Raw genomic sequence first — 23,673 nt, forward strand, 5'->3', positions numbered from 1 at the left:
GCAGTGGTGCCTGTGCAACAAAGATGTTTGGAGAGGTGTGGGATGGGATATGGGGCCTTGGGATGAGCAGAAAGGTGAGGAAAAGGGAGAAATGTGTGCCCTTGGAGAGACACCCCACGAGGCTGGAGCTGGGCACCCCACACCCGTGGTGCTGAGGGCAGGGGAAGCGCGGGGGCCCCCAAGGTGGGGGTGTCGTCTCCCCTCCGATAATCTTCATATCTATTTTAATCCCCCCGGGCATGAGTGACAGAGGCCCAACTGACGCAGGCTGATTTGAAAGCGTCCCATTTCCGACTCAAACCAGACCCTAAACCCCCCTAATCCCCGCGCTGGAACGGATTGTGGGAGGGAGAGGGAGGGTGCTGCGGGTGCGGGGGGCGCAGGCAGGGACGTCAAGCACTGAGTGATTGCAGGGTCCCTGGCACTGGGGACAAACCCCCCCAGCCCATCCTCCCTGGCACCCACACCCTCCACCCCAAAACCCTGTGGTTTGATGGCACACAGCCCTGTGGTGCTGCCAGGAGGACTCCAAAACCACCACGAGCACGGCTGGGACACCTTCCCAAAGTTGGCAGGGGGAGACATGGGGTGCTGGGAGATTCCCCCTCTTCTTCCCTCTTCCTCCTTCTCCTTCTTCTCCTCCTCCTTCCCCTTCTCCTGCTCCTCCTCGCAGGGATTTCTGTGGGAATCTCCTGCGTTGTCATAGCAGCCATGAAGCCCCTGAGGCTTCACTGCAGCAGAGCAGGTTGGGATGGGGCTGCAGGGGGCACCTCGGGAGGGAGATCACCGTGTCCCTGCGGGCAGGGCAGCGTGTTCTGGCCTTGTCATGGCCCTGGGTGTGGTTCCAGAGCCGATGGGCGTTGATGGTGGCCGGGGTGCCCAGGGCTTGGTGATTTGGGGTCCAGCATCCGCCTCACCAGCCCCAAGTGCCCTAGGGAGCATCTTCCAGGGATCCCACAGAGCCAGGGGTGGCACAGGAGGAGCCCAGGCGTGCCCTGTGAATGGGCCCTAAGGAAGTTTGATCCCAAACAGACCAACAGGCACCAACCCTGCAGCCTGAACTGGGAGGGGAGAGGGCAAAGCCAGAGGGACTCAGATCCTCGTTGTACCAGTGAACCCAACCAGGGTGTCCCTGATACCCAAGAGACCCCTCCCTGGGGGCCCACACTGACCCCAGAACTTGTCCCTGTGCCCATACAGGTCCCCAGAGAGGACCCAGGGAAGGTAAGAGGAGCAGAGCATGGGGCAGGGGCTGCGAGGAAGAGCCGAGGATTAAAAGCAAATGACCAGATAATGAGGATCTTTGGTAAAAAGCCCATTTGTATAATTTAAATCTCTAATAGGCTTCCTGGAATACAAAGCCCTTTGTGATGCCCGATCTCATCTGGATCAGGAGCCACTCTCCCCGCTAAATCTTGCCTGAGCACGGCGGGGGTGCGGGGAGGTTTCGTAACATTTCCAAACGGGGTGGCTCCATCCCGTGTCCCCACGGCCCCAAATCCCCTCGTGCCCACGTGCCACGCCCGGGGCGCTGCCCTGCGGCACGTACGGCTCACCTTGCCCGGGCAGCCAAGGTCGGGGCTCCCGGGGACACTGTCCTTGTCCCCGCGGGGCGTTGGCACCGGGACACGTGTGCTCAGGGCCGGGCTGTGTTTCGGGGCAGTTGGGGCACAGGGGTGTCCCCAGCTCTGGAAGTGGCTGTGGGAGGGGTGGTGTTGAGGGTGCTGGGGGCACCGTGGTGCCCAGTTTTTCTGTGCCACCTCCCCTGGCAGCGGCTGGGGAAGTGCAAAGCCTCAAAGGGTTTGTCACCGTGCCCAGAGAGTCACGGAGTTTGTGTCACCTGCCCGAGCCAGGGACAGGCCATGGCCAGGTTGTGCCCCAGTTCATCCTGCCCAGCAGTTTGGGACCCCAGCTGGATCCTGCCAGGGGTCAGGCCGTGCCCAGGGCTGGCTGGGGCCTGTGGCTCATCCCTGCTGTGCCCCAGCACAGGGAGGGAGGGATGTGGAGGTGATGCCACTGTCCCAGGGGAGTCACGGCCCTGCTGATGCAGGAATGGGTGACAATGGGGGGTCTGTCACTGGGGCAAGCAGGAGGGCACCCAGAGGGGTCTAGACCCGGCCTTGGCCCTTGTCCCCCTGCCCTCCTCAAGGAACAGAGGGGGAAAATGCCATCACCACTGCCAGCAGTGCCACCAGTGCCACCCCCATCACCAGTGCCACCACCGCCACCACCACCACTGCTGTCAGTGCTCTCAGTGTCACCAGTGCCACCACTGTCACCACTCCCACCAGTGCCACAGCCACGCAGCGAGCCCGGGGCTCCCTCTCGTGGCCTCCCTCCCCGTCTCACGGGGTGACCGAGGAGCCTCGGGGACGCGGGGTGGGGGGGACATCGGCAGCCGGGGCAGAGGGTTCGGGGGGCTTGGATTTGGGGGGAGTCCGAGCAGGGGGGCTCCCAATCGGTGGGCTCCAAACTGGGGTCCCCCCAGTCCCCTCGTGTCCATCCCCGCCCCCCGGGGCAGGGCCCCGCGGGGAGTGGGGGTGCGGGTCCCCTCGCGGGGGTGCGGGTGGGATGCTGGGGGGTCCCTGCCGTGTCCCCCCGCCTCACCCGGCGCTGCGCGGGGCCGGACCCGGCTCGATGACGGCAGGTGGCAGCAGCGGCTTTCGGCAGCGCCGGGGCTGCGGGGACGGGTCCCCCCAACATGCAGAGTCCCCTCGTGGGTGTCCACATCCAGACAGGAGCCCCCAGGGGCTGGGGCGGGGGGAACAAGACCCTGGAGCAGCTCCCAGTGGGTGCCCACACAGGTGATGTTCTGTGATGGGGTGCAGGGAACCTTCTCCCCCATGAGCTTGGGGTGGCACAGGGAGGTGCAGGTGATGCTTGGGGGGCACTGAGCTGCTCCTGGGGCACAGCTACAGCTCTGGGGAGCAGAAGAGCAGGGTCCCCCAGATCTGCCAACATCACTCTGTCCCCACATCATCCCCTGGGCACCCCAGGACTGGGACTGCTTCTTGGGGGGCATCCAGAGCATCTCTGCACACATCCAGTTCCCTCCTGGGCTGCGCAGGAGGCCCCTCCCAATGGCCCTGCCCCACAGCACCGACCTGGGGACAGTTTTTGGTGTCACAGTGCCGTGTCTCTGTGCTCAGCTCCTGCCAGAGCCCAGCCCAGCGTGCTGAGGGTGGGGCGGGACAGGAGGGGCTGGGTGAGAGGAGGGGACAGCTGGCGGCCTCCCAGGTGTCCGTCTGGTGTTGGGAGAGGGAAGAGAGGAGCGTCTGCGGAGCCTGAGTGCGTAATTAGAGCTGTGACTTAATTGGCAGACGGGGACGCGCGATGGGCTCGTGTGACTTGAATAGTGATGGGCTGGGGAGGTGGGGGAGGCTCCGCACTGCACAGAGCCCAGAGGGGGCATGGGGGGCCAGGACACCCCGAAAAACCTTGCCTAGTGGTGGGAAAGGGGAGGGGACTGGGAAAGGACCAGCACAGCAAGGTCTGTCCCAGGGATCCAGGAGCAGCCCAGACCTGAGCCCTGGAGGGGACCTCAGTGCCATGGGGAGGTCCCAGGGCACCCACTGAGGGTGGCAGATGTCATGGGGCTGGAAAAGAGCAACGTCTCCCCCTTTATTTAGAAAAGGAGAAAGGGAAAAAACAAGGAATTGTGGTGCTATCCGTGTTCAGCCTCTGGAAAAATACCAGGACACATCAAAAACCCTCCTGTGGGAGCCTGGGAGGCAGTGGGATGACAGGGACCAGTCCTCCCACATCTGCCAGGAGCAATGGGGGTAAAACATCGGCCATCTCACGTGTTGGGCCCCTCGCTGTTGGCATAGGAGGAGGTCCAGCCAGGCTGGGAACTACTGGATTTGTGTGACAGTCCCTCCATCTCGCTGCTGCTGGGGGATTTGGAGATCCCTGTGCTGCTGTTGGCATGGAGGCACATCCTGCTGAGACCTCGGCTTTGCATTTCTGGGGCCTGTTTGGCTGCACCTGCCTCGGAACTGGGGGGTCTGGGGTGCTGCTCCAGGTGCTCAGTCCATGGAGGAAGCACCAGCAGGAGAGCAGATCCCAGCAGTGTCTCCTGCCCAGCCTCGTGCTCCGGTGAGGGAAAGCCCAAGGGAAGCAGCAGCCCGGCCTGCAGCCACCCCTGCATGGCTGTGCCCAAATCCTGCTCCACCGGCCGAGCTCAGCCAGCCCAGCCACGTGTGCCTGGATTTGGGGTGGGCACCGAGCTCAGCGTGGGCAGCTCAGCCCGGGGCTCCTGCTCCTCCCCTGCACCTTCTCCACTGCTTGAAGTGATGAAATTTTAATCTGCTGCCAGGCAGGAGATGAAAAGGAGGCACCACAGGCGCTTCCCTGGGATGCAGCCGCTGCAGCCCCGGCACCGCGATGGGGAGCATGGACACAGACACTGTGCTGGGAATTATCAGCATCCAGGCTGAGGGAAGAGGGGTGGAATGGCGTGGGTTTGGCAGGGCAGGGCTGTCTCCTGGCTCTGGTGGAGGTTTTTGGAGTGTCTCTTGGGCAATGGGTGCCTGGAAGGAGCTTTGGTTGACAAGGAGACACTCGGAGCTCTGCAGGATCTCCTCTACACCCCTCAGCTTGGGGGTATCTCCCTGTGACCCCCAAGCACAGCAGTGTCTGTGCATGGCCTGAGGGTCCCCAGCACCACTGCAGGAGGGTGGGAATGGGATGGAGGCAGAGGCTGCTGACACCAAACCCCTCACACCTGATTCATTCCCCTTCTTCATCCAGTTGGATGGATGAGTGGAGACAAACCATCGGTCCGTAAACTGAACCACAGGGACCCCACTGACGCCACACCCCTGGGGCAGGTGGGGACAGACAGACAGCCAGGCAGTGATGCTGCCCAGACCCACGGCACAGGCTCTAACACCCCCCACCCCTGCAGCACAGCTGGGTGCCCCAGTCAGACCCATCCATGCCTGCTGGAACCCGTTGTCCCTGCCCGGTGGCACCAACCCTGTGCCATCACAGCCAGCAGGACACCCCATTGCTGGTGGGGCAGGGCAGAGGGGTCGCAGCAGGGTCCCCCCAGCCGATGTCACATGATTTGGCAGTTGGGGTCACGGCTTCTATTCCCACCAATTAGCCACCACTAATCAGAGGGTGCCGGTTAATTAACCTGGAGGCTAATTCCAGAGACTCATCTCATCCTCTTATCACGGAACTCAGAGCCTGGTGACTCGCAGGGACTCAGTGACACCCTGGGGGTGGCACGTCCCCGCTGGTGGTCTCGGGTGGGAGTGGGACCCCATCTGCTCGCTGCGGTGTCCCGAGTAGCCCCCGGCAGGGCCGTGCCGGGACCCGGCGGCTCGGGGAAACTGAGGCAGAGAGCGGGGCCGTGCCGGGCGGGGGGCCCGAGCCGCCCCCGTCCCAGCGCCCCCGGGGCCGGGGGAGGGACCGGAGCGGGGCTGCCCGGCGCTGCAGCGGGCGGAGCCGGGGCTCGGCGGGGCCGCCTCCCGGTCGAGCCCAGCCGTTCCGTGCCGTGCCGTGCCGAGCCGTGCCGAACCGAGCCGAGCCGAGCCGGGCGCTGCCGAGCCCCGCCGCACCGGGCGGCACCGGCGGCCCCGGTGGTACCGGCCCCGGCCCCGGCGCTCTCCGCGGTGCTGAACGGCTCCCCCGTGCCCGCAGGACGCGCCGCCGGCGGGGCCCGGCCCGGCCCGGCCCGGAGCGGCTCGGCCCGGCCCCGAGCGGCCGCGGGGGATGGAGCCCTTCCTCGGCTGCACCGGCGCCGCGCTCCTGCTCTGCTTCAGCTACGCCGGACTGCGCCCGGTGGAGGCAGGTACGGGCGGCCGGGCCCCCGGGAGCGGCTACCGGGGCTGCGGGGAGGGGGTTGCGGTGCGGGGAGACACCCCCCACTCCACACCGCCGGGGACGGAGTTTTGGGGGGCGCCGGGACTTGGTGGGGATTTGGGTGCAGAAGAGGCGGCGGTCTCGGGCGCCCAGCCCCGCGGCACCGGGCTCGGGGAGAGCCGGGCGCTCGCCCCCGCGGGGTCCCGGCGTGGGCGCTCCAGCCGGGCATCCCCGGGAAAGGCGGCTCGTGGGGATGCGCTGTGGGGACAGGGGGAGCGAGCCGAGCCCCTCGCGCAGCGCTGGGCACGGAGAGGCGAAAGCTCTTGGGCACCTGAACAGCGGCACCGGTTCGTGTCACTGGGGTGGACTGGAGCGGAGGGGGCAAAGCCAGACCTGCTCTGCCGGTGCCGTGGCACGTCAGCCTCGGCAATCCCCCTGCCCGGCTCACCCCCGGCTGTCCGGGGCCCAGCTGGGAGCCCTGTGAGCTGGGAGAGCACCACGGCCCCAGAGGAACCACCTCACCAGGGGCACAGCACGTCCCAGCCACTGGAAACCAGGCCCCTCTGAGCTGGAGTGAGCTGAGCTGAGCAGTGGGGGATCTGTGGAGAAGGCAAAGGGCTCCACGAGCTGGACCTGATTTTGGAGCGACCAGGACGTGCTCAGGTCCACTCTTGCCTGCATTGGCCGTGCTGAGCCTTGACCCCACCACCCCATGTGTGGGTGCAAACTGGGCAGTGCTGGTGCTGCTCCCCAGCCCAGCCACCCTCCCCGGCTCTGTGCAGGCAGTCGAGGGCTGTCTCCTTCCCTGGCTGGCTGCAAGATGTTGGTGGAACAGCTGCTTCGATTTGCAAACTGCTGATTGCCAGGATACCTTGCATTCCAGGAGGCTGGGGGTGACTGTCAGGGATGCAGGAGCTCCAGGGAGTGGAAATTCCTTTGCCCGAGTCAGCCCCGGGAGTTGCTGGAGTTACATTCTGCAGCAACCCCCCCGAATTCCTTCAGCTCTGACATCCATCCTTGGCCTCTGAAGTTGCCGTTTCACAACTGACAGACCCGGGGAGATTAATGAAAACATTCCCAGGAGGAGGGAGCGATGAGGAAAACACCGCGGCACAATGGAGGCGTCTGCAATTGTGACAGCCCTGCCGATTTTCCATAAACTAGGCCACTTCCCTGCTCTTCCTTATCCTTGAGTCACCCCAGTCATCAAACTGGGACTAAACCCGGAGTTGTGCCCCTGCCCACCACCACCCCCTGCTCCTGCCCGTGTCCCGAGGTGTCTATGCCATGCGTAGGAGCTGGGCAGCCCCGTGGGCACGGAGAGCTGCCCTGTCTCATGGGCACGGCGTGTGCTGGGGAGGCAGGAGGCTCAGATGTGGGCTCTGATGGACCTGGATGACCTTGGTGTTGGGCCACCCAGCCCTGCTGCCTCCTCTCCCCGCCTGCCTCCTTTGCCAAGGGTGGTGATGAGCTCTGCCCACGATCCCAGAGAGGCAGCGAACTTGTCCTGCCCTTGTTTTTCAGAGAAGGAACAGAGGAATGAGGGTCTGGAGTGGTTTTCCCAAGGTCACACGGAGGTAGTGGCAGCACCACCACCAGCTCTGTGTCCCTGGCTCTACCTGATGGTGTGGCCACGAGGCCACTGAGGCACCCAAACCAAGAGTCACTGGAAAAGCCCATGGAGAGGAAATCATTCCCAGGCAGGGATGGAGGCTCAGGGGTCCTTTCCCTCTGGTCCCAGAGCTTGTGCAAGTGGGTTTAAAGTAATTCCCACTGTGAAAGGTTCAAGCTGCTGTTCCCAGGAGGGAACTGGTGCAAATTCCCCCTGAGAAAGCCACGGCAAGGGGTGAGTGAGTGAGTGACACTGAGCACAGGCCCTGCTCTGAACAGGGATTAGGCCAGACAGGACCATTTTTCTGGCAAGGTGATGCCAAGGTGAACAAGAACCAGAAGCAGGACCAGGAGGAAAAAGTAGCTGAGAAATAACCTCCACACCAACACTCTCTGAGAGCCATCAGCACCCCACCTGTGCAGGTGACGCCCTCCGAGTCATTCCTGCTGCTCCAGAGGGTCCCTGAGGAAACACTCAGGATGGTTGGCAAGTCAGAGACAGGATTTAATTTTGCCACAGCGTTGCTCTGCCAGCAGCTCCTCGTTAGGCTGAGCTAATGAAGGGGGGGGTGAGCTGGGCTGGGCTCAGGGCACTGCTGAGGGCTCCAAGAGCAGCAGGGAGATGATGGAAGACCCCGAAATAAGCCATGGCCCCTGCAACTTTTTAGGGCAAAGAGCATTCCTGCAAGGTGCTGGCCCAGAGAGCAGCTCAAGTGGGGTTTGTTTTTGTGAGATGGAGGGCAGAGGTGACACATTGCCCAGGTGGAGATGAAACCTCCCCTGCCAGCACAAGACCTGGACTGGCCTCCAGTGTAAGGAGCCCCTCAACAGCCCCCCCATCTCTGCTGCTCAAAAAGGGGCCAACCCCCCTGGCTGGATTCTGGTCACTGCTCAGCTCTCAGGTGTGTCCTCACACCCCAAGCCACGCTGCAAAGCAGCCACCTCCTCCTCTGCTGAGGTGAATCTCCATCCTCACCCCCTCCCCAGGCAGCCCCCCGGCCTCAGGGGGCAAGGAGAGCAAAGCAAAGGTGCCAATCGGACTCCAGGCGCTGATTCCTGCCCTGTGCCCACCTGGATGTGCTCACCCTCCCCCCTGAGCCCGGGGAGCTGAGCTCACCCATGGTGGGGCAGGATCAGACCGAGCCACGAGCTGAGCACACGCGGCAGGGAGAGAGCAGCGATGGCTCTGGGAGCTCCCTGGGAACAGCAAACCAACCCATTCCGGTCCCTTCCCTCCATCCCGGAGGCCACGGAGATTCCTGGCCAGCTCAGGCCAGGCGTAAGCACTTTATTGATTTCTGCATTCCGTGCAGGAGAGGTTTAATTGGAGCGGGGAGGTTTCCAACCTCTGTGTCAGCCTCTCAGCAAGGATGCTGCTGAGGTTGTGCCATCCTCCTCCAAACCCTGTCTCCTGCTGGGAATATACCCATGGAAAAGGGAGATTCTGCCCAGAGGACGTGCCAGCAGGCATTAACCATGCTCAGGGTCCTCCACGGAGTACCATCCATGTGCTGGTACTGGACAAGGCCTCGTCCTTCGGAAATTTATTGCTAAATAAACCCCTCCTGGTTTATAAAGTGCCCAGAGGCCGAATTAAGGCCTGAATCGAGTATAATTGAGTTAAAAGCAGAAATGTATTGAGCAATGAAGCTGCGAAGTCTTTATGTGTGCAGTAAAAAGTGGGATACAAGAGCAGAGCTGGGTTGGGAGTAGCCTGAGGTCTGGTGCTGCCTGGGAAAATCCTGGGCTTGCTCAGCCCCTCTGCCTGTGGATTCTCAGATATTACAGAGGGGTGGGCTGAGAGGAGTTAGGAAAACCCACAGACATTCAGGTCCTGGGTAAGCCATGCCAAGGATGGCAATGAACCTGCCGTGGGTTTGCAGCACTGAAATCCAAACCGTGGCGTTGTTTGCAGAGACCCGAGCGGGTCCTGCCCGGCTTTGGGGCTCAGGGACCCCAAGGTTTGGCACAGTGTGGGACTGCCCAAAGCACAAACACCCCTTCCTTCTGCCTTGAGGGATTCCCAGTGGGCAGGCTGGACACAGCGAGCATCTCCACGCTCCATCCTCCCTGACAGCTTTTCCACCCTCACGTTTGGGCACCTCCTCCCTGGGAATCAGCAGCAGAGCCGAGGGGTGGGTGGGAGGGGGCTGCCCTATTAATATCCCGGTTTTTGCAGGGAAGTGGGCGGTCAGCAGGAAATAATTGCCTCTTTCCCAGCCCGAAGAACCACCGCTTGGTCTTTCTGCTCTTGGGAATTGCCAGAGCTCAGCAAACAGCCCCGCTTCCCACGGGGCTGGGAGCGGGACGGGCCCTGCTCCCTCGCACTCCCCTGGGGTTCCCCCTCGTTAAAACCCTCGGGAATGCTGAGCAAGGTGCCAGCCCTCCCTACACACCCCACAAAGCCTGCAAGCAATTATATCCACTGATGGGATCCATGCTGGGAGAGCTCAAGAGAGCTCAGAGAGGCAGCAAAAGCAGCTCTGTGTGAATCCACACGAGAACATCACACGGATCTCGCGGATGATCCTTCCCCTTGCCGGTCCTGTCCTTCCATCTCCCGCATCTGCAGGGTGCAGGGATAAAGAGCTGCTGGGATTTAAGGCTGGCATTCACTGCTTCCTGCAGGAAAGGGCAGCTGGCAGGTGGATAGCATGGAAGGAGCTGCCTCAGAGCCTCGGCAGGCACTCGGCTCACTGGGCCACGTCCCTGGGGCTCTGAGGCTCTGAGCCCTTCCCAGTAGGAAAGGAGCTGCCTGGGAGAGGAGCTAATGGAACTGGGAAATGCTGGGAGTACAACACAGCCTCAGCCACGTAGGAAGAAATCCCAGGCACCTCCAAGTGGCTGGAGTTTCCAGGACAGTCGAATTCAGAGGGAGGTTTTGGGGCCAGGCTGGGCCCCTTGGCTGGGGAGATAAATCCAGGGATACACTTTAATTCCAAACCTATAGCCCAGCCACAGGACTTGGCCAGCCTGAGGTGACCTCCAAGGGTGTGATATTTCCGTAGATTCCTCCTTTCCTTCCCTGATGCCTTTGTGGCCCAGGATAACAAAGCCAGGGAGGAGCCAACCCAGGACTCTCAAGTGTTCATGGAGGGAGGGGGGGTGGTTCTCTCTCAAACAAAAGTCCACTAATAACGAGGAAAACATTTAATGGGAGGCTGGAAGGGGTTCTCAGGATCCAGAGGGGATCTGGGATAATCTCCAGTGGCTCATGTCTTCTTGCTGCGCAGCGGAGGCGCCGACCTGCACCTGCCAAAAGGGCTCCAGGTGAAGAGGGAGGCAGAGCTGGGACAGCCTGCCCTGGGGGATCTAAGATTGCGGATTCTGCGGGAAGGAAACGAGACATGACTTTAGAATTCTCAGATTTGAAGCCGCTGCTCATGTTTAACAGCCTTGATTCCCTCTTAGATCACCAAGGCTCCCCCTTGCAGGGGAAAGGAGGGGCCACTTCCTGCTGATACGAGGACAGGAGTATCTTTCCATCCAAATTTGGCCAAGCAGATCCTCTGCCAGTTTGCAGGGTAGGATTTGTTCCAGCAGCATCACAGCTCCTGCGCTGGGATGAAGCTAAACTGCTAAACCAGGAATATTGCACCCCACGGGTCCCTTCAGGACCAGACAGGGAATGTGCTGCCCTCAGGGGATCCTGCAGTAAACAGGCAGAGAAAGGCTTGATCCACAACATATTCCCTGCTATCCCTGCAGCCATCCCACCCTCTGTGCCCGCTCCCTGGACACCAGCACCTTGCCTGGCTGCCACGGGCACAGAAGCAAAGTTTCCAGGAGTTGCACATGACTCTGGGAGGAAGCAAAGGTTTGGATTTGGCACCTCAAGGCCCTGCAGGCAGCTGGGAAGCAGGAATTACACCTTCTCCACCTGATCTCTGCCAGGCTGGCACTACAGAGAGCTGCAATGGGGCCCAGGGAGCCAAAAGTCACGTGGGATATCTTGGAACAGTGCTTAGATTTTAGGAAGTCATGATCTCATCGTGCATCTCCCGGGAGCGGCGAGAAAAAGCATCCTCACGGATGGAAATGTTGCTTCCAAGTTATTCACTCAGCCCTGGGAGCAGGAAGCTCATTTCTCCTGGGTTCGTATTTCTGTCAAACACCGTTTAATTCTCTTTTCTGAGGGCTTTTCATGCTGGTTTGACACCACTGATTTATGTGTAGCCACTCCTAATCTGTGGCAGTGCAAGGGAAGGCACGCTCCCATCCGCTGTCCTAGATTCCCAGATTTTAGAGCTGCTGACTTCAACCAGTCTGCCTCTCTCTCAGGTATTACTTCAAGGGGGTGGGAGGGTTCTAGAATGTTCCTGACCACCCACACCAGATGATTTCTCCCCCACCTCCATTCAGATTCCGGCTTTGCAGGCTTTGAGCTCTTGGGTTGCAGCTTTGCCAAGTGTTCCCTCCTGCCTCCAGCCTCTCCCACCACTTCCCAGAGGGTTCTTTGCTCTTCCCCAGCTCTTTGAGGTCTTCCCAGCTCCCCCACATTTTATGTCATCAGGAAACTTGGGACACTTTTTTTATGCTGTGCCTCCCTCAAGGTCACGAATTTCAAAGGGGGCCAAGAGCAGAGTGCTGTGTGTTCCCTTTTCCCAGCTTTTCCCCTGATCTCTGCTCTCTGTTCCTATGGGGTTAATTAATCTTTTCCAAAACCTCCTCAACTCAAGCTGAGTGGTAGCTCCTGGGAGGGAAGAAAAAAAAAAAAAAAAAAGAAAACACACCAAAATTTAGCTCCTAAAAATATGCAGGGAAGACAACCAGGCCAGGATTTCAGGGTGCAGAAGTGCCCGGCTGCAGCTGGAGACTGTTTTGTCTCCTGTCCCTCAACTCCGTCATGTCCTCTCCCTATGTTCCAGCAAATTCATCAGGCATGACTCACAGACCTTCCCTGTGCACATTCCTGTCTGCTGACTGCCCCTTCCTAAAATTAGAGCCGACTCTGGTAGGTTCAGGCACGGGGGAAGGTGAGAGATGCAGACCCACGTCCCTTCCCTGTGCCACAGCAGGGGTTGGTGTTCGGGATGGGGAGGATGATCCATCTCCCTCCTCAGCTTGTCCTTGGCCCTGCTGCTGCAGGGGAAGGTGAGGATGATGAGTGTTCCCTTCCTCCAAGAGCTGGCTGGGGAACACTGCCTCATTCCATGAGGGCCAGCCCCTGGGAGATGGGAATGCTGTGGGGTCAACACCGACTCCACCCTCTGCCCTAGAAAGGAGTGACACATCCCCTGTGAAATCCTGGAGACCAAAATCACCTGCTGCTCCTCCCAAAGCCCCAAGTTTGGCCATTCAGCAACCTTTTTGCTCACTGAGAGACTCTCTGGAATCAGTCTGGGTCTGACTCTTGTCCAGACATCCCATTCCTCTGGGATTCCCCGGGGGGTGTGGGAGGCTCTGTGAGTGCAGGACAGCACTGACCTTCAGCTGGGGAATTCTGTGCTCCCAGGGGAACATTCACCAGGAGTGATGTCAGCTGTTTGGAGACACTGACACTACAGCTTGAATATTTTCAGCCACATCCAGGCGGCTGGGACTGACTATAAATCCAACAAGTGTTACTGGAGATGAGCACACGTGCACCCCTCTTTTACTGGTGACCTCAGCCCCGGCCCCAAAGGGGCTGGGCAGGGATTCCAATGCAACAAAAGTGTTATTTCCTTATAAAAGTCAGAAAAAAAAATTGCTAATCCTCACCCTCCTGGGGTTATTTAGAGCATTTACTGCTTTGGGTTCAGGGCACAAGCTGGAGATTGTGAATTAAATGTGACCAGAGGAGAGGGAACAGAGTCCAGCTGGGAGAGCTGTGCCAAGTCCACGAGGTAAAACCTTTGTCAGAGATGCCAAGAAGGGCTTTGGACTCTGCAGCTCCCTTGGGAAGAGGCTCCCAGGGAGGGTGTGCAGGAGTCCAGCTCTCCTTGGCAGGGCTGGCAGCTCCAGGGAGCCACTCTACTGGAATTGGGAATAAACACAGAGCCTCAGGCTGTTGCTATCCTCTCCCAGTGCTCTATCCCTCGGTGTGTCCTGCCAGCTGTGGGGGGATGGCTGCTGGATGTCCTCCGACATCGGCCACAAAACCTGCATGAAATGTTTTCTGCCAAACTCACAGGGAAAAGCCAAAGAAACACTCCCAGTTACTACTCCTGCAATTCAAACCTCCAGAGTGCTCATCAAAGCATTCCCTTTGCATACTTCCCAGGCAGATTTTGCATCTCCTCCCAGCTGTCACTGTCAGACCGTACTAGGGAACAACAGAGAGAACGTGGAGCGTGGCTGGGGAGGAGGAGATGAATGAGCTGCTCAGGGCTTGGCTGTGTTGGTAAAGAAATTCTTCCCAAGAGTCAGTTTATTTCATACACAGAATCAATGGAATGGTTTGGGTTGGAAGGGACCTTAAAGCTCATCCAGTTCCACCCCCTGCCATGGGCAGGGACACCTCCCACTGGCACAGGTTGCTCCAACCTGGCCTTGGACACTTCCAGGGATGGGGCAGCCATAGCTTCTCTGGGCAAACCTGTGCCAGGGCCTGCCCACCCTCCCAGGGAGGAATTCCTTCCCAACATCTAAGCTAAATTTCCCCACTTTGAACTTTAGTGACACTCATACTCTCAGTAAAGATCTCTTAGAACCTCACTGGGAGACCCAGAGTACCCGCAATTCCCAGCTCCCACATCCAGAAGCAAAGCCAGGAAGGACCCCAAGGAAGGTCTTTTCCCACTCCCTCCCTTGCTCCAGCTCCATCTCCTGCCCCTGTAAAGGCTCTGCTCTCCCTCCTTGCAGACAGCCCGTCGGCTCCAGTAAATGTCACAGTCAAACACCTGAAAGCCAACTCGGCCGTTGTGACTTGGGATGTTCTGGAAGACGAAGTTGTCATTGGATTTGCCATTTCCCAACAGGTACAGTGCCTACAGTAACCCACCTGCAGTCATGTTTATCTTCCCCCCACCCCTCCCAGGTCCCCTCAGCCCCCAAATCCTCCTCCTGCTGCAGTTTAGGCCCCTTCCTTCTCGTCCTCTCCCTCGTGGTCCGATGGGACTCGGCTCCCTGCCCTCTTTGCGGCGGCGCTCGGTGCGTTGGCGGCTGCAGGGAGGGGAAGGGCCCGATGGCTCCCCGCGTCCCTGGCGGGCAGGGCAGGAGGCAAGGTGGCCTTGGGTGACGGCAGTGCACGTGGGAGGCCTCCCCACCACTCCGTGCTCTCCTCTCTCGGCTTCCAGAAGAAGGACGTGCGGATGCTGCGCTTCATCCAGGAGGTGAACACCACCACCCGCTCCTGTGCCCTCTGGGACCTAGAGGAGGACACTGAGTACATTGTGCACGTCCAGTCCATCAGCATCCAAGGCCAGAGCCCTGCCAGTGAGCCAGTCCTCTTCAAGACCCCCAGGGAAGCTGAGAAACTAGCCTCTAAAAATAAAGGCAAGTGTGGGTGAGTTCCTCCGTGGGCCCCGGGGACGCCCAGGCAGCGCAGGGCTCTGCAGGGAGCAAAGGGGATCCTGTGCAGGCAGAATGGTTGGGGGCTGAGTGTCCTCTCACAGCCCCCAGGGGACGAGCAGGACGCCTCAGGGTACCCAGCAGGCAAGGCTGAGGGGTGCACAAGGTGACAGGGAGATGCTGCCAAGGCAGGCTGCTCCTTTCTCCCATTTCAGATGAGGTTTAAGAGGCAAAGCGAGGAGGAGGAGAAGGTTTCCACACTGGGAGCTGTGTTTCCAGCTCCCTACATGTGGAGAATGCCAGGGGGAAATTCCTGAGCAGTCTGTGGACTCAGGTGGAACCAGCCCCCTGGGTGGCACTGGGCACTTGTGGAGTCCCCCGTGCTTGGATTCCAGGGTAGCAAGGAAAAAAAAATACCCCAAATATTTCTTACGTTTGAAATATTTCTGCCCAATCACAGAAAGCTGAGGGTGGAAAAGAACCTCTTGAGGTCACCCAGTGCAAAGCCCTGCTCAGGGTAGATTGTCCAGGATCACGTCCAGCTGGGTTTTGGATATCCCCATGGAGGAGATCAGGCACTTCCTCGCTGGCAACTCCTTCACCTGTTCCTCTCAAGCCAAATCAAATTGTTGAGAGTTTTCTGTCAGTAAGAATCCAAAAAGGGCCTGGGAGTGCAGGGCTGTGGGACACACAGGTCCCTGTTTGCCTGCTGAGGATCCAGCCTGTTCCAGGGATTTGGCCGTGCTTCCAAGGACGTTGCAAGTTCTTGACTCTTTCTACCAGAAGATTTGGGGGCTGTAAATACTGAACTGCTGCTCATCTGAAAGCACTAAGAGGAGCAGTGCTCCCTTCCTGGGGGCCTGAACTGTAATCTTCTTAATGCTTTGAAGCCAAGGAGGTGAATTAGGCCCTGCAGAAACGCTCTGCTCGTTTCTGAATCCCAGGGCTCCACTGCAAAACATCCTGCCAGGCTGCAGGGACTGCTGGAGCTTGCAAGGCTTTGTGACAGGCACTAACAGGGACAGAGAGACAGCAGAGCCACCACAGGGACAGGTAATAGGTGGGCTCACTCCATGGCAGCTCCTGTTGATCCTGTCCCACTGCTCTGTCCCTTCAGGATGCCACAGAATCAGAGAATGAATCATGGAATGGTTTGACTTGGAAGGGACATAAAGGTCACCCAGTTCCATCCCCTGCCATGGGCAGGGACACCTTCCACTAGCCCAGGTTGCTCCAAGCTGGCCTTGGACACTTCCAGGGATGGGGCAGCCACAGCTTCTCTGGGCAACCTGTGCCAGGGCCTGCCCACCCTCCTGGGGAGGAATTTCTTCCTGACATCCAACCTAAGCTGCCCTCCCATCAGAGTGATGATTCCTTCAAAGCTGTGACCCTGACACACCCCAGATTTGGGCCAGGGTGTTTGGTTTCATGTCTCTCTTCCCCCCTTTGTGCAGATGAGGTGACGATGAAGGAGATGGCGAAGAAAAACCAACAGCTGCGAGCGGGGGAAATTCTCATCATTGTTGTGGTGTTGTTCATGTGGGCAGGTCAGTTCAACCTCTCCCTCAAAAGCATGGAATATCCCTAGGGATGGCTGGTTGGCTTGGTTTGCACATGGAAAGGCCTGAAAAGAGACCCTTCCTCCCACAAGGATGGGGAGTTCTCAGCTGTAAGGTCGGGCAGTGCCAAGAGCAGGTGAATCAGTGGGTCTGGTCTGATCCACCAGGAGCAGGTAATGCACCTGATGGAGCCAATTCCCAAAGGCTAATCCTGCAATCTCATTTTTTCCAGAATGACATAAATATAATGCCCTCAGCCTCAGTGTCCAGGGGAAATGGCTCAGGTGACACGGATAACATTTATTTTGCCCTTATTTGCACCTCCAGAGACAGGACAGGAGTTATTCCCAAAGACAATAACCACACAAAAACCTAAACTAAATTAAAGGGTTTCCAAAACCTCTAGCCCATGATTTTTTTCAGCAACGATGCCAAGTTTTACTTGTGCACATCCAAATTTAAATGCCCTGCCAGGAAAAACAATCATGAATAATTACATGGAGTGACTGAACAACTGATCCATCTGCCCCTGTAGAATAATCTGAAACTCAGATCAGCTGGGAACAAAGAATTTGCTAATCCCACAATTTCCCTTCCAGACAGATGACTTACATTTAAAAAGGAGAGGGGGTGGGGGGGAATCTCTCTGCATGAGTGGGTTCTTTACAAAGTCTCAGTGTAAAAACAAACAAACAACAAAACCTCTTAACCTGCCCTGTGTGATGATGTTTGAGCAAATCCAAACTGGAACCAGTCCCTGCCCAGGGTTTTGGATGGAGCCAAGCCCTGAACTCTTGTGCTGTCCGTGTTTCTGGCACTTTTCGTGGCAATTCTGCTGCTTTGTGCCTCGGTTTTACCCTCTGAGGTCACAGAAGGTGTGACCCTGGCAGATGTTAACACCTGCTCTCCGAGGATCTGTCCACATTCCCAAAGAAAGGGTCGGGATCACTGTGTATGCCACTGAACCCTGGGGGCAGCTGCCATAACCACAGCTCACTTCCCAGAGCAGGTTGGGATGATCTGCTGGAAGTTTTACGCTCGTGTTGCTATTGAGGGTGTTTTTCAGTGAGGGAGAAGCAGCATCTGCCTGGACCTGCTTAACCTACGTGTCTGGAATGAGCAGGCAGAGATGCTATTTGGTGAAAGCATCACACAGGAGCTCTGGAGACAGACATTTGCAGTCTTCTTACGTGCCGTGGCTGCCCCTGCTTCCCTCTCCACGTGCCTGGGTGGGAGGAAATTTCCACTTGCAGCTTGTGCTGCCGCTGCTCTTGCGCATTTGCAGGTGTTGTCCTGCCTGCTGCTGGCACACAGGACCTGCCTCCCCTCTGCCAGCTCCAGCTCTTCTCCCCCTCGGAGGACAGAGATCAGAGGACACATTTTCACTAACCAGAAACTCCAGCAGGCCCCGTGTTTGCAAAGTAAAATAAAAATCCCACTGAACCGCAGGGCTCGGTTGTTGGCGTGAGGGCTTCAAACACTTGTTCCATTTACACACGGGGAAGTTGGGATATAATTAAGCTCCTGTCCTCCTGTCTAACTAGTTTAGCATGGAATTAGGCACGGGGAGAAGGAAAGAGCCAGAGGGCTGCCTGGCTGCGTTAGGAAATGATCCTTGGGAGGAACTGCGGATGCTGCCGAGGAGGCACAAAGGAGGCCGGCAAAGGAGGGGTCTCTGAGCTCGGCAGGCTCCGGGGGCTGAGCTCGTTTGTTGTGTGATCATTAATGGTTCTTCCTGCCAGGGGTGATCGCCCTGTTCTGCAGACAGTACGACATCATCAAAGATAACGAGCCCAACAACAGCAAGGAGAAAGCCAAGAGCGCCTCGGAGAACAGCACCCCGGAGCACCAGGGAGGGGGGCTCCTGCGCAGCAAGGTGAGAGCTGGGGACGGGGCACACCGTCCTGAATCACCCAAAAAACCCTCTGTTAAACACCCCCCCTGCAGCCAGGATGCAGAAAGGGAACATCCTCCACCCCCGTGCACCGCTCCCTGCTCTGAGCCTCCCAGCCACGCCCCTGGATCGGCCCGAATCGCCATCAGAAATCAGGATTTAACCCACAGTTCTGAATTATCTGAGCACCTCTGGAAGAAAAATGAGTTCCTCGGGTCCTTCCACAGCCCTCAGGTAGGCATGTGGCGAAGAGGACACTGCTCTTGTGATTAACTGGAAGTTAATCAGCAGGAGCACTGGCTGGTAACATGCACGATGGTAAAGGTTTGTCACAGCCTTAGTAAACAGGCTCAAGCCTATTAATTTAGACCAACTTCTTTCAATTAATTTAACTTCCTTGTGTTTCTATTCTCTCTGGCACATCCCCACCCCTTCACATTTATTTATTATTTGAAATAGTCCACTAACTGATGCTCCCTCAGCAGCAGTGATGAACCAGCCAAAGAAGCCCAAGGCTCAGCCCTGGCCCTTTTTCATCATCATGAGGGGATGGGACGAGAATCTACAAAAAATCTGACCAGCACAGTGCACTGATGTCTGATGTGGGTTTGGTTGTTTTTTCTTTTTTCCCCTCTATCCATCCCTTCTCCCTTTGTTTCCTCTTCTCTCCTAGTTTCCAAAAAACAAGCCCTCAGTGAATATCATCGAAGCATGACAGGCCTGTCACCCGATCGATGGACTCCATCCCTCACTCTCACTTTCTGCCTCCGAGCCGTGATGACTGGGGAGGTGAAACATTGTCAGAGCAACCTGGAGAGAGACCCAGTGATTGTCACCTGCTGGCAGACACCTCCTCGCCCGTGTCCTGCCAAACATCTGGCCAGGAAGGAGAATCCTTCAGAAAACCCTTGACACCCAAAGAAGATGGAAAAGCAGCGGTGCTGACCCGGACTCGTGGGTCAGCTGGGCTGGAGCAATGTCTCCCACACTCCTTTCCACCCTCACACTCCGCCTTCTGGGACGACTTTCCCGTCTTTGGGAACGTGGGAGGTTCTGTTGTGTCTTTGTTCGGTCTCACTGTCGCTCCACCCCGACAGAATTCCCGGGAGCTCGGGCACCCACCAGGCACCGACACCCCCCTCCGAGCAGGGATGGAGGGAAGCTCATCCCAACCGCCACCACCCAGCCCAATTTTGGCTGCTGTGTGCTCTCGCCTCGCTTTGCTCATCGATGTGTGTGGTGTAACACGTCCTGCCAGGTGGGTTTTTAAAAAAAAAAAACCAATAAAAAAAGGCATCCCCCAGTTTCCATTGCCACCAGGAGAAGCTGCCCTGGTGGTTCTCCGGTCAGGCTGCAGCACAATCTGCACTGCTGCTGCCTCTGCTGTCTCACACTGGTGCTCTTCACCTCAGCAAACCGGGGAACACCGAGGCACAGACCAACACCAGGGGACACCAGAAGCTGTTATTCGGCTTCCAGGAGAATTTCAACCATTTTCTTCGTGGTATTTTTCAGCTGGGCCTGAGTCCACCACCAGTGTGATGGAAGGTCCATCAAAATGTAGCCAGTCAGCAAAAACAAACAAACAAACAAAAAGACAGAATACCTGATGGTACCGGTTGCTATGCAAGGGCTCCAGGGGCAAGAGCTGTTTGCTGTGGAAGGCTCTGGCCTGAGGGACCTTTTTCTGAGGGCTTAAGTTCTTAAAATGCTTCTTTTAGTAGGGTTCCTGTGGGGAAGGGCTGGTTCTCCTTACCCTGCCTGTGCTGTTTTTGGGGTGTTGGAAGGGCAGGTGCCTGCTGGAGACAAAAAGGGATGGGGGTGAACGGGAAAGGGGCTGGGGTTCTCCTCTCTCTTCTCAAGTGCTTGATGTTTGTAAGCTGACAGGATCCCTGGTGCTCTGGAAGCTGGTAGATGCAGGACCATCAGGTGGACAAGATTTCCTCTCTGTAGTGTGCCATGGGGTATCTGTATTTATTTAATTACTCCACGAGACCACTCCATATGCACTAGGGGATGAGGCAGGATCCTCCTTGTTCCATCCAATGCCAAGACAGGTTGGCCTGGGTAGGGTTTGGATCTCAAACAACGAGCCTGCTCTCAGATGAGCCTGGGTTGGAACAGGCTGGCAGGAAGGACTTGAGCCATCTCCCCTCTTCCACTGGCACCAGCCTTTCCAAAAGAGCTGGTCTGGGAGAAAGGCACAGGGAGGTTTGCTTGCAGATGTGCTGGTGAACAAGCAGAGGCTTCCCTTGTGCTGGTTTCAGAAGACAGGCCAACCCCAAAGGTGTCTTCAGTGGATCCTTTGCCAGAACATACTCCTCCATCACCAAGAGGGAGAGGTCAACACCTCTGATCCAGACAGAGCAATAAACATTTTATAATGTACAATAAAAGATTAAAGGCATCTCCTGTGTCCTTGTAACATCTGAATTTAGTAATTATATGTTCACCTGCTCCGAGCAGAACACGCACCACAGAACTTGGGGGGGACTTTCCCAGGGACTACAACCCAAAATGTCTGGGTGGAGAAACCCAGGAAGGTTCAGAGTTCGCTGTGGCTGCAGGACAAAAAAAAAAAACAACAAACCCTGCACCATAAATAGCACCAGAGCCATACCTAGCAAAAATCCTTCAGCCACGGCTGTTATCTCCTAAAGAAAGAAACAGCATTTGGAATCCACAGCCCTCTAAAGGGAGATTTGGGACAGATGGTACAGCATGTGCAAAACGATAAGGGAGATGCTCTCTCCTAATCCTGGAGCAGACAGGCAAGCAAACAGCCCTCAGAAGGTGCTCAAGAGGAATCTCACCCTGGTAATTTGGCAGTTTGGGGGGGGTTGTGTGGCTGATTTTAAAGACAGTTGTCCCTGGGAATGCAGACCATATCCCCTTTGTTATTCCCCAGCAACAGGTTTAAGCCACTTCTTTCCTAACAGAGAGGTGACCACTCAGTTTGGGAAGGACAGAATTAAAATGTGAAGGGTCAGAGTCAAAATTCACACCCCATAACTGATGCCCTGAGAGTAAGGAAATAATGCTGTTAGTGAGGAGAAACAAATGTAGCCTGGCAGCAACTCAGCTCACAGAGGGACTCCAAGCCACCCAGTTCAAGAAAATATTTTCAGCAACTCCAGATTGAAGTGATGCAACAAGACCACACTTTAGGAAAAGGTTTTCCCCCCCTTATAGGAGAAGGAAGTTGTTTAAAATCCCGCTTTTCTGAGGGTCATAAACATCCAAGCTGGTTAGGTATTAAATTCCACTGTCACCCATGAGAGTCCAACACCATTAAGGCTCTGGGCCTGTGTGAGTTCCAGCCCATCTTTAGAACAGAGACCTCATTCCCAGCAGCAGCTGCCAACAGATACTCCTGAGGTGTTTTACAGTCAATAAAGGGAAGGGATCAAGGAAAAACAAACCCAAGACACACTGAGGGAAGTCATGCTGGGCCACAGCAGAACATACCCCAAAGGCCACCCACGTTCCCCGCGTGTTTCTCCCCGACTGCTGATTTTGACTCATTGTTGGAGCAGGAGCTGGAAAAAAAAGGAGGTTTCAATAAATACCAAAAAGCAGCACGTGGGAGTGGGCTGGCATGACAGGGAGCCCAGAGAGCCCTGCAAGTGCTGGTTCCCTGCTGATCTCTAAAAGCAAAGGGAAGCAGCCCCCCAGCAGCCCCTGGGGATTAATCCTGTTGATTTCCAAGAACCAACAGAGCAGAGACCGAGGGCACAACAGGAGCAAGAAGCTCCAAAACAGAACCCTTTGCCAGCACACTCGGGGCGTGTTTAAAGTTAAGCACCACTTTGCCTCCTTCCCCTCCTTCCAAGCACTGTAATATTATGCCTACAAGTACAATTTAGCCGATCTATTCCTCCCCCACGAGTCGAGGGAAGCGGAGCCGCGGGAGGAAGTGTGGAGCAAACAAATCCTGCACAGCGCGTCCTTCCAGCTCACAACACGGCACCAGCCACTTCTCACACCTCCCTCGCTGCCACAAGGCACCAGCACAAGCTCTGGGCTCTCTCCTCCAAGGGAAAATGAGAACATTAGGCATTTTATCCCTTGACAGTTCAACAGCAACCGAGGAGGAAACACCTACACGGCGGAAAGTGTTAGCACAATCTCAGCCGGTAATGACTTTCTGGAGGAGATCTGAACGGGGAGGAACAGGCTGCTGATGCCAGCGCTTGCCAAAGACATCAAAGGTCACCCAGTGTCGCAGCTGCACATCCATTCCCCCCGATAAAAACTACGGCACCTCTTTGACCCAGCAGTCAGCCTGGCTTCCCGAGGAGGGAGCTGAACATCGCACCATATGCTCCACACCGACCGTAATTTCCCCCAGATTTGCAGAAACGCTTCCTAACGACGCATAATGAGCCATCAGCGCCGAGCTGACCACATTCCAGCAGCTTCCCAGCGCTCCTTAACAAAAAGCTGCGCGATCAACACGCTTGTTCTGCTAAAATATCTGCTGTTTCCTCCACAAATCTGGTGCCTGTTAAATCGTCTGATGACCCGGTGGATTAAAACGAGGATGTTCCTCCTCGCTGGAGCTTCAGCCCACACGTCTGGAGGAAAAGGGAGCTGGGTTCTCTCTCTCAGCTCCTGCATCAGCATCAATTCTGTTTAAGTGAGCTCCAAAATGAGGAATCTTTATTATTAGTGACAGAGCCAGGGAAGACACAGCTTGAATTTCGGATCCCAGATGGAGGCAGCGAAGTTGGCAGCCAGAAAAGCCATCTTTTTTCCTTGGGATCTGGATCCAAAACCATCGAGTGGCAGTAATGACAGAGCCCCACGATGCCATTTGACACTTTGTCCTTTTTAGCTGACAAAACCCCCCACATTTAGTGCCACCGACTGCTTAAATAAAGCCTATTTATATCACCCAGACCTGTTCAGCAGAGGATGCACCTGGAAATCCTCTCAACCAAAGGGAGAATATTATTACATTTCAGGACATAATTTCTTCCCCCTTACAGCACAAAAGGAGGGAAGAGCTGGTTAGTTTTGGAGAGGAAGGCAGAAAAAAACCCCACACAGTAGTTTAATTTCAGTCCCATTGTCCTCCAGCTGCTGTTGGCTGCCTGCAACACGTCGATGAATGCTATTAAATTTTTAATTGTGAGGCATTTCATCTCAGAGCTCACGCAGGGCCTGCACAAAGCAGTTCCTTGCAGTCTTTACTGATGGCACTGGATTCTACTACAGCAAAAAAAACCCCAACAAAACACAAAAAATCATCAACACAGCCCTTGGCTGCACTCAAGCAAACACACAGCACGTCCTTCCACCGAGGGTTTAATCCACAGTCCCTCCCTCCCCCTGCAGTGTCTCCACCATTCAGCAGAT

The 23,673-nt window shown here is 56.8% G+C and overlaps 1 protein-coding gene across 1 annotated transcript; it reads left to right on the forward strand.

Moving 5' to 3' along the window:
- Positions 1-5,522: 5,522 nt before the first annotated feature.
- Positions 5,523-20,741, forward strand: FNDC5 (fibronectin type III domain containing 5). Its single transcript, XM_050326331.1, has 6 exons — positions 5,523-5,803; positions 14,212-14,327; positions 14,646-14,844; positions 16,314-16,406; positions 18,161-18,294; positions 18,986-20,741. Exons 1-6 carry the CDS (start codon positions 5,725-5,727, stop codon positions 19,025-19,027), a joined length of 663 nt encoding a protein of 220 aa, XP_050182288.1. The 5' UTR covers positions 5,523-5,724; the 3' UTR covers positions 19,028-20,741.
- The last annotated feature ends 2,932 nt before the right edge of the window (positions 20,742-23,673 follow it).

Source organism: Myiozetetes cayanensis, unplaced genomic scaffold (genome assembly GCF_022539395.1).
Source record: "Myiozetetes cayanensis isolate MyiCay16 unplaced genomic scaffold, myiCay2020 scf31, whole genome shotgun sequence".
In the NCBI taxonomy this organism is placed as follows: Eukaryota; Metazoa; Chordata; class Aves; order Passeriformes; family Tyrannidae; genus Myiozetetes; species Myiozetetes cayanensis.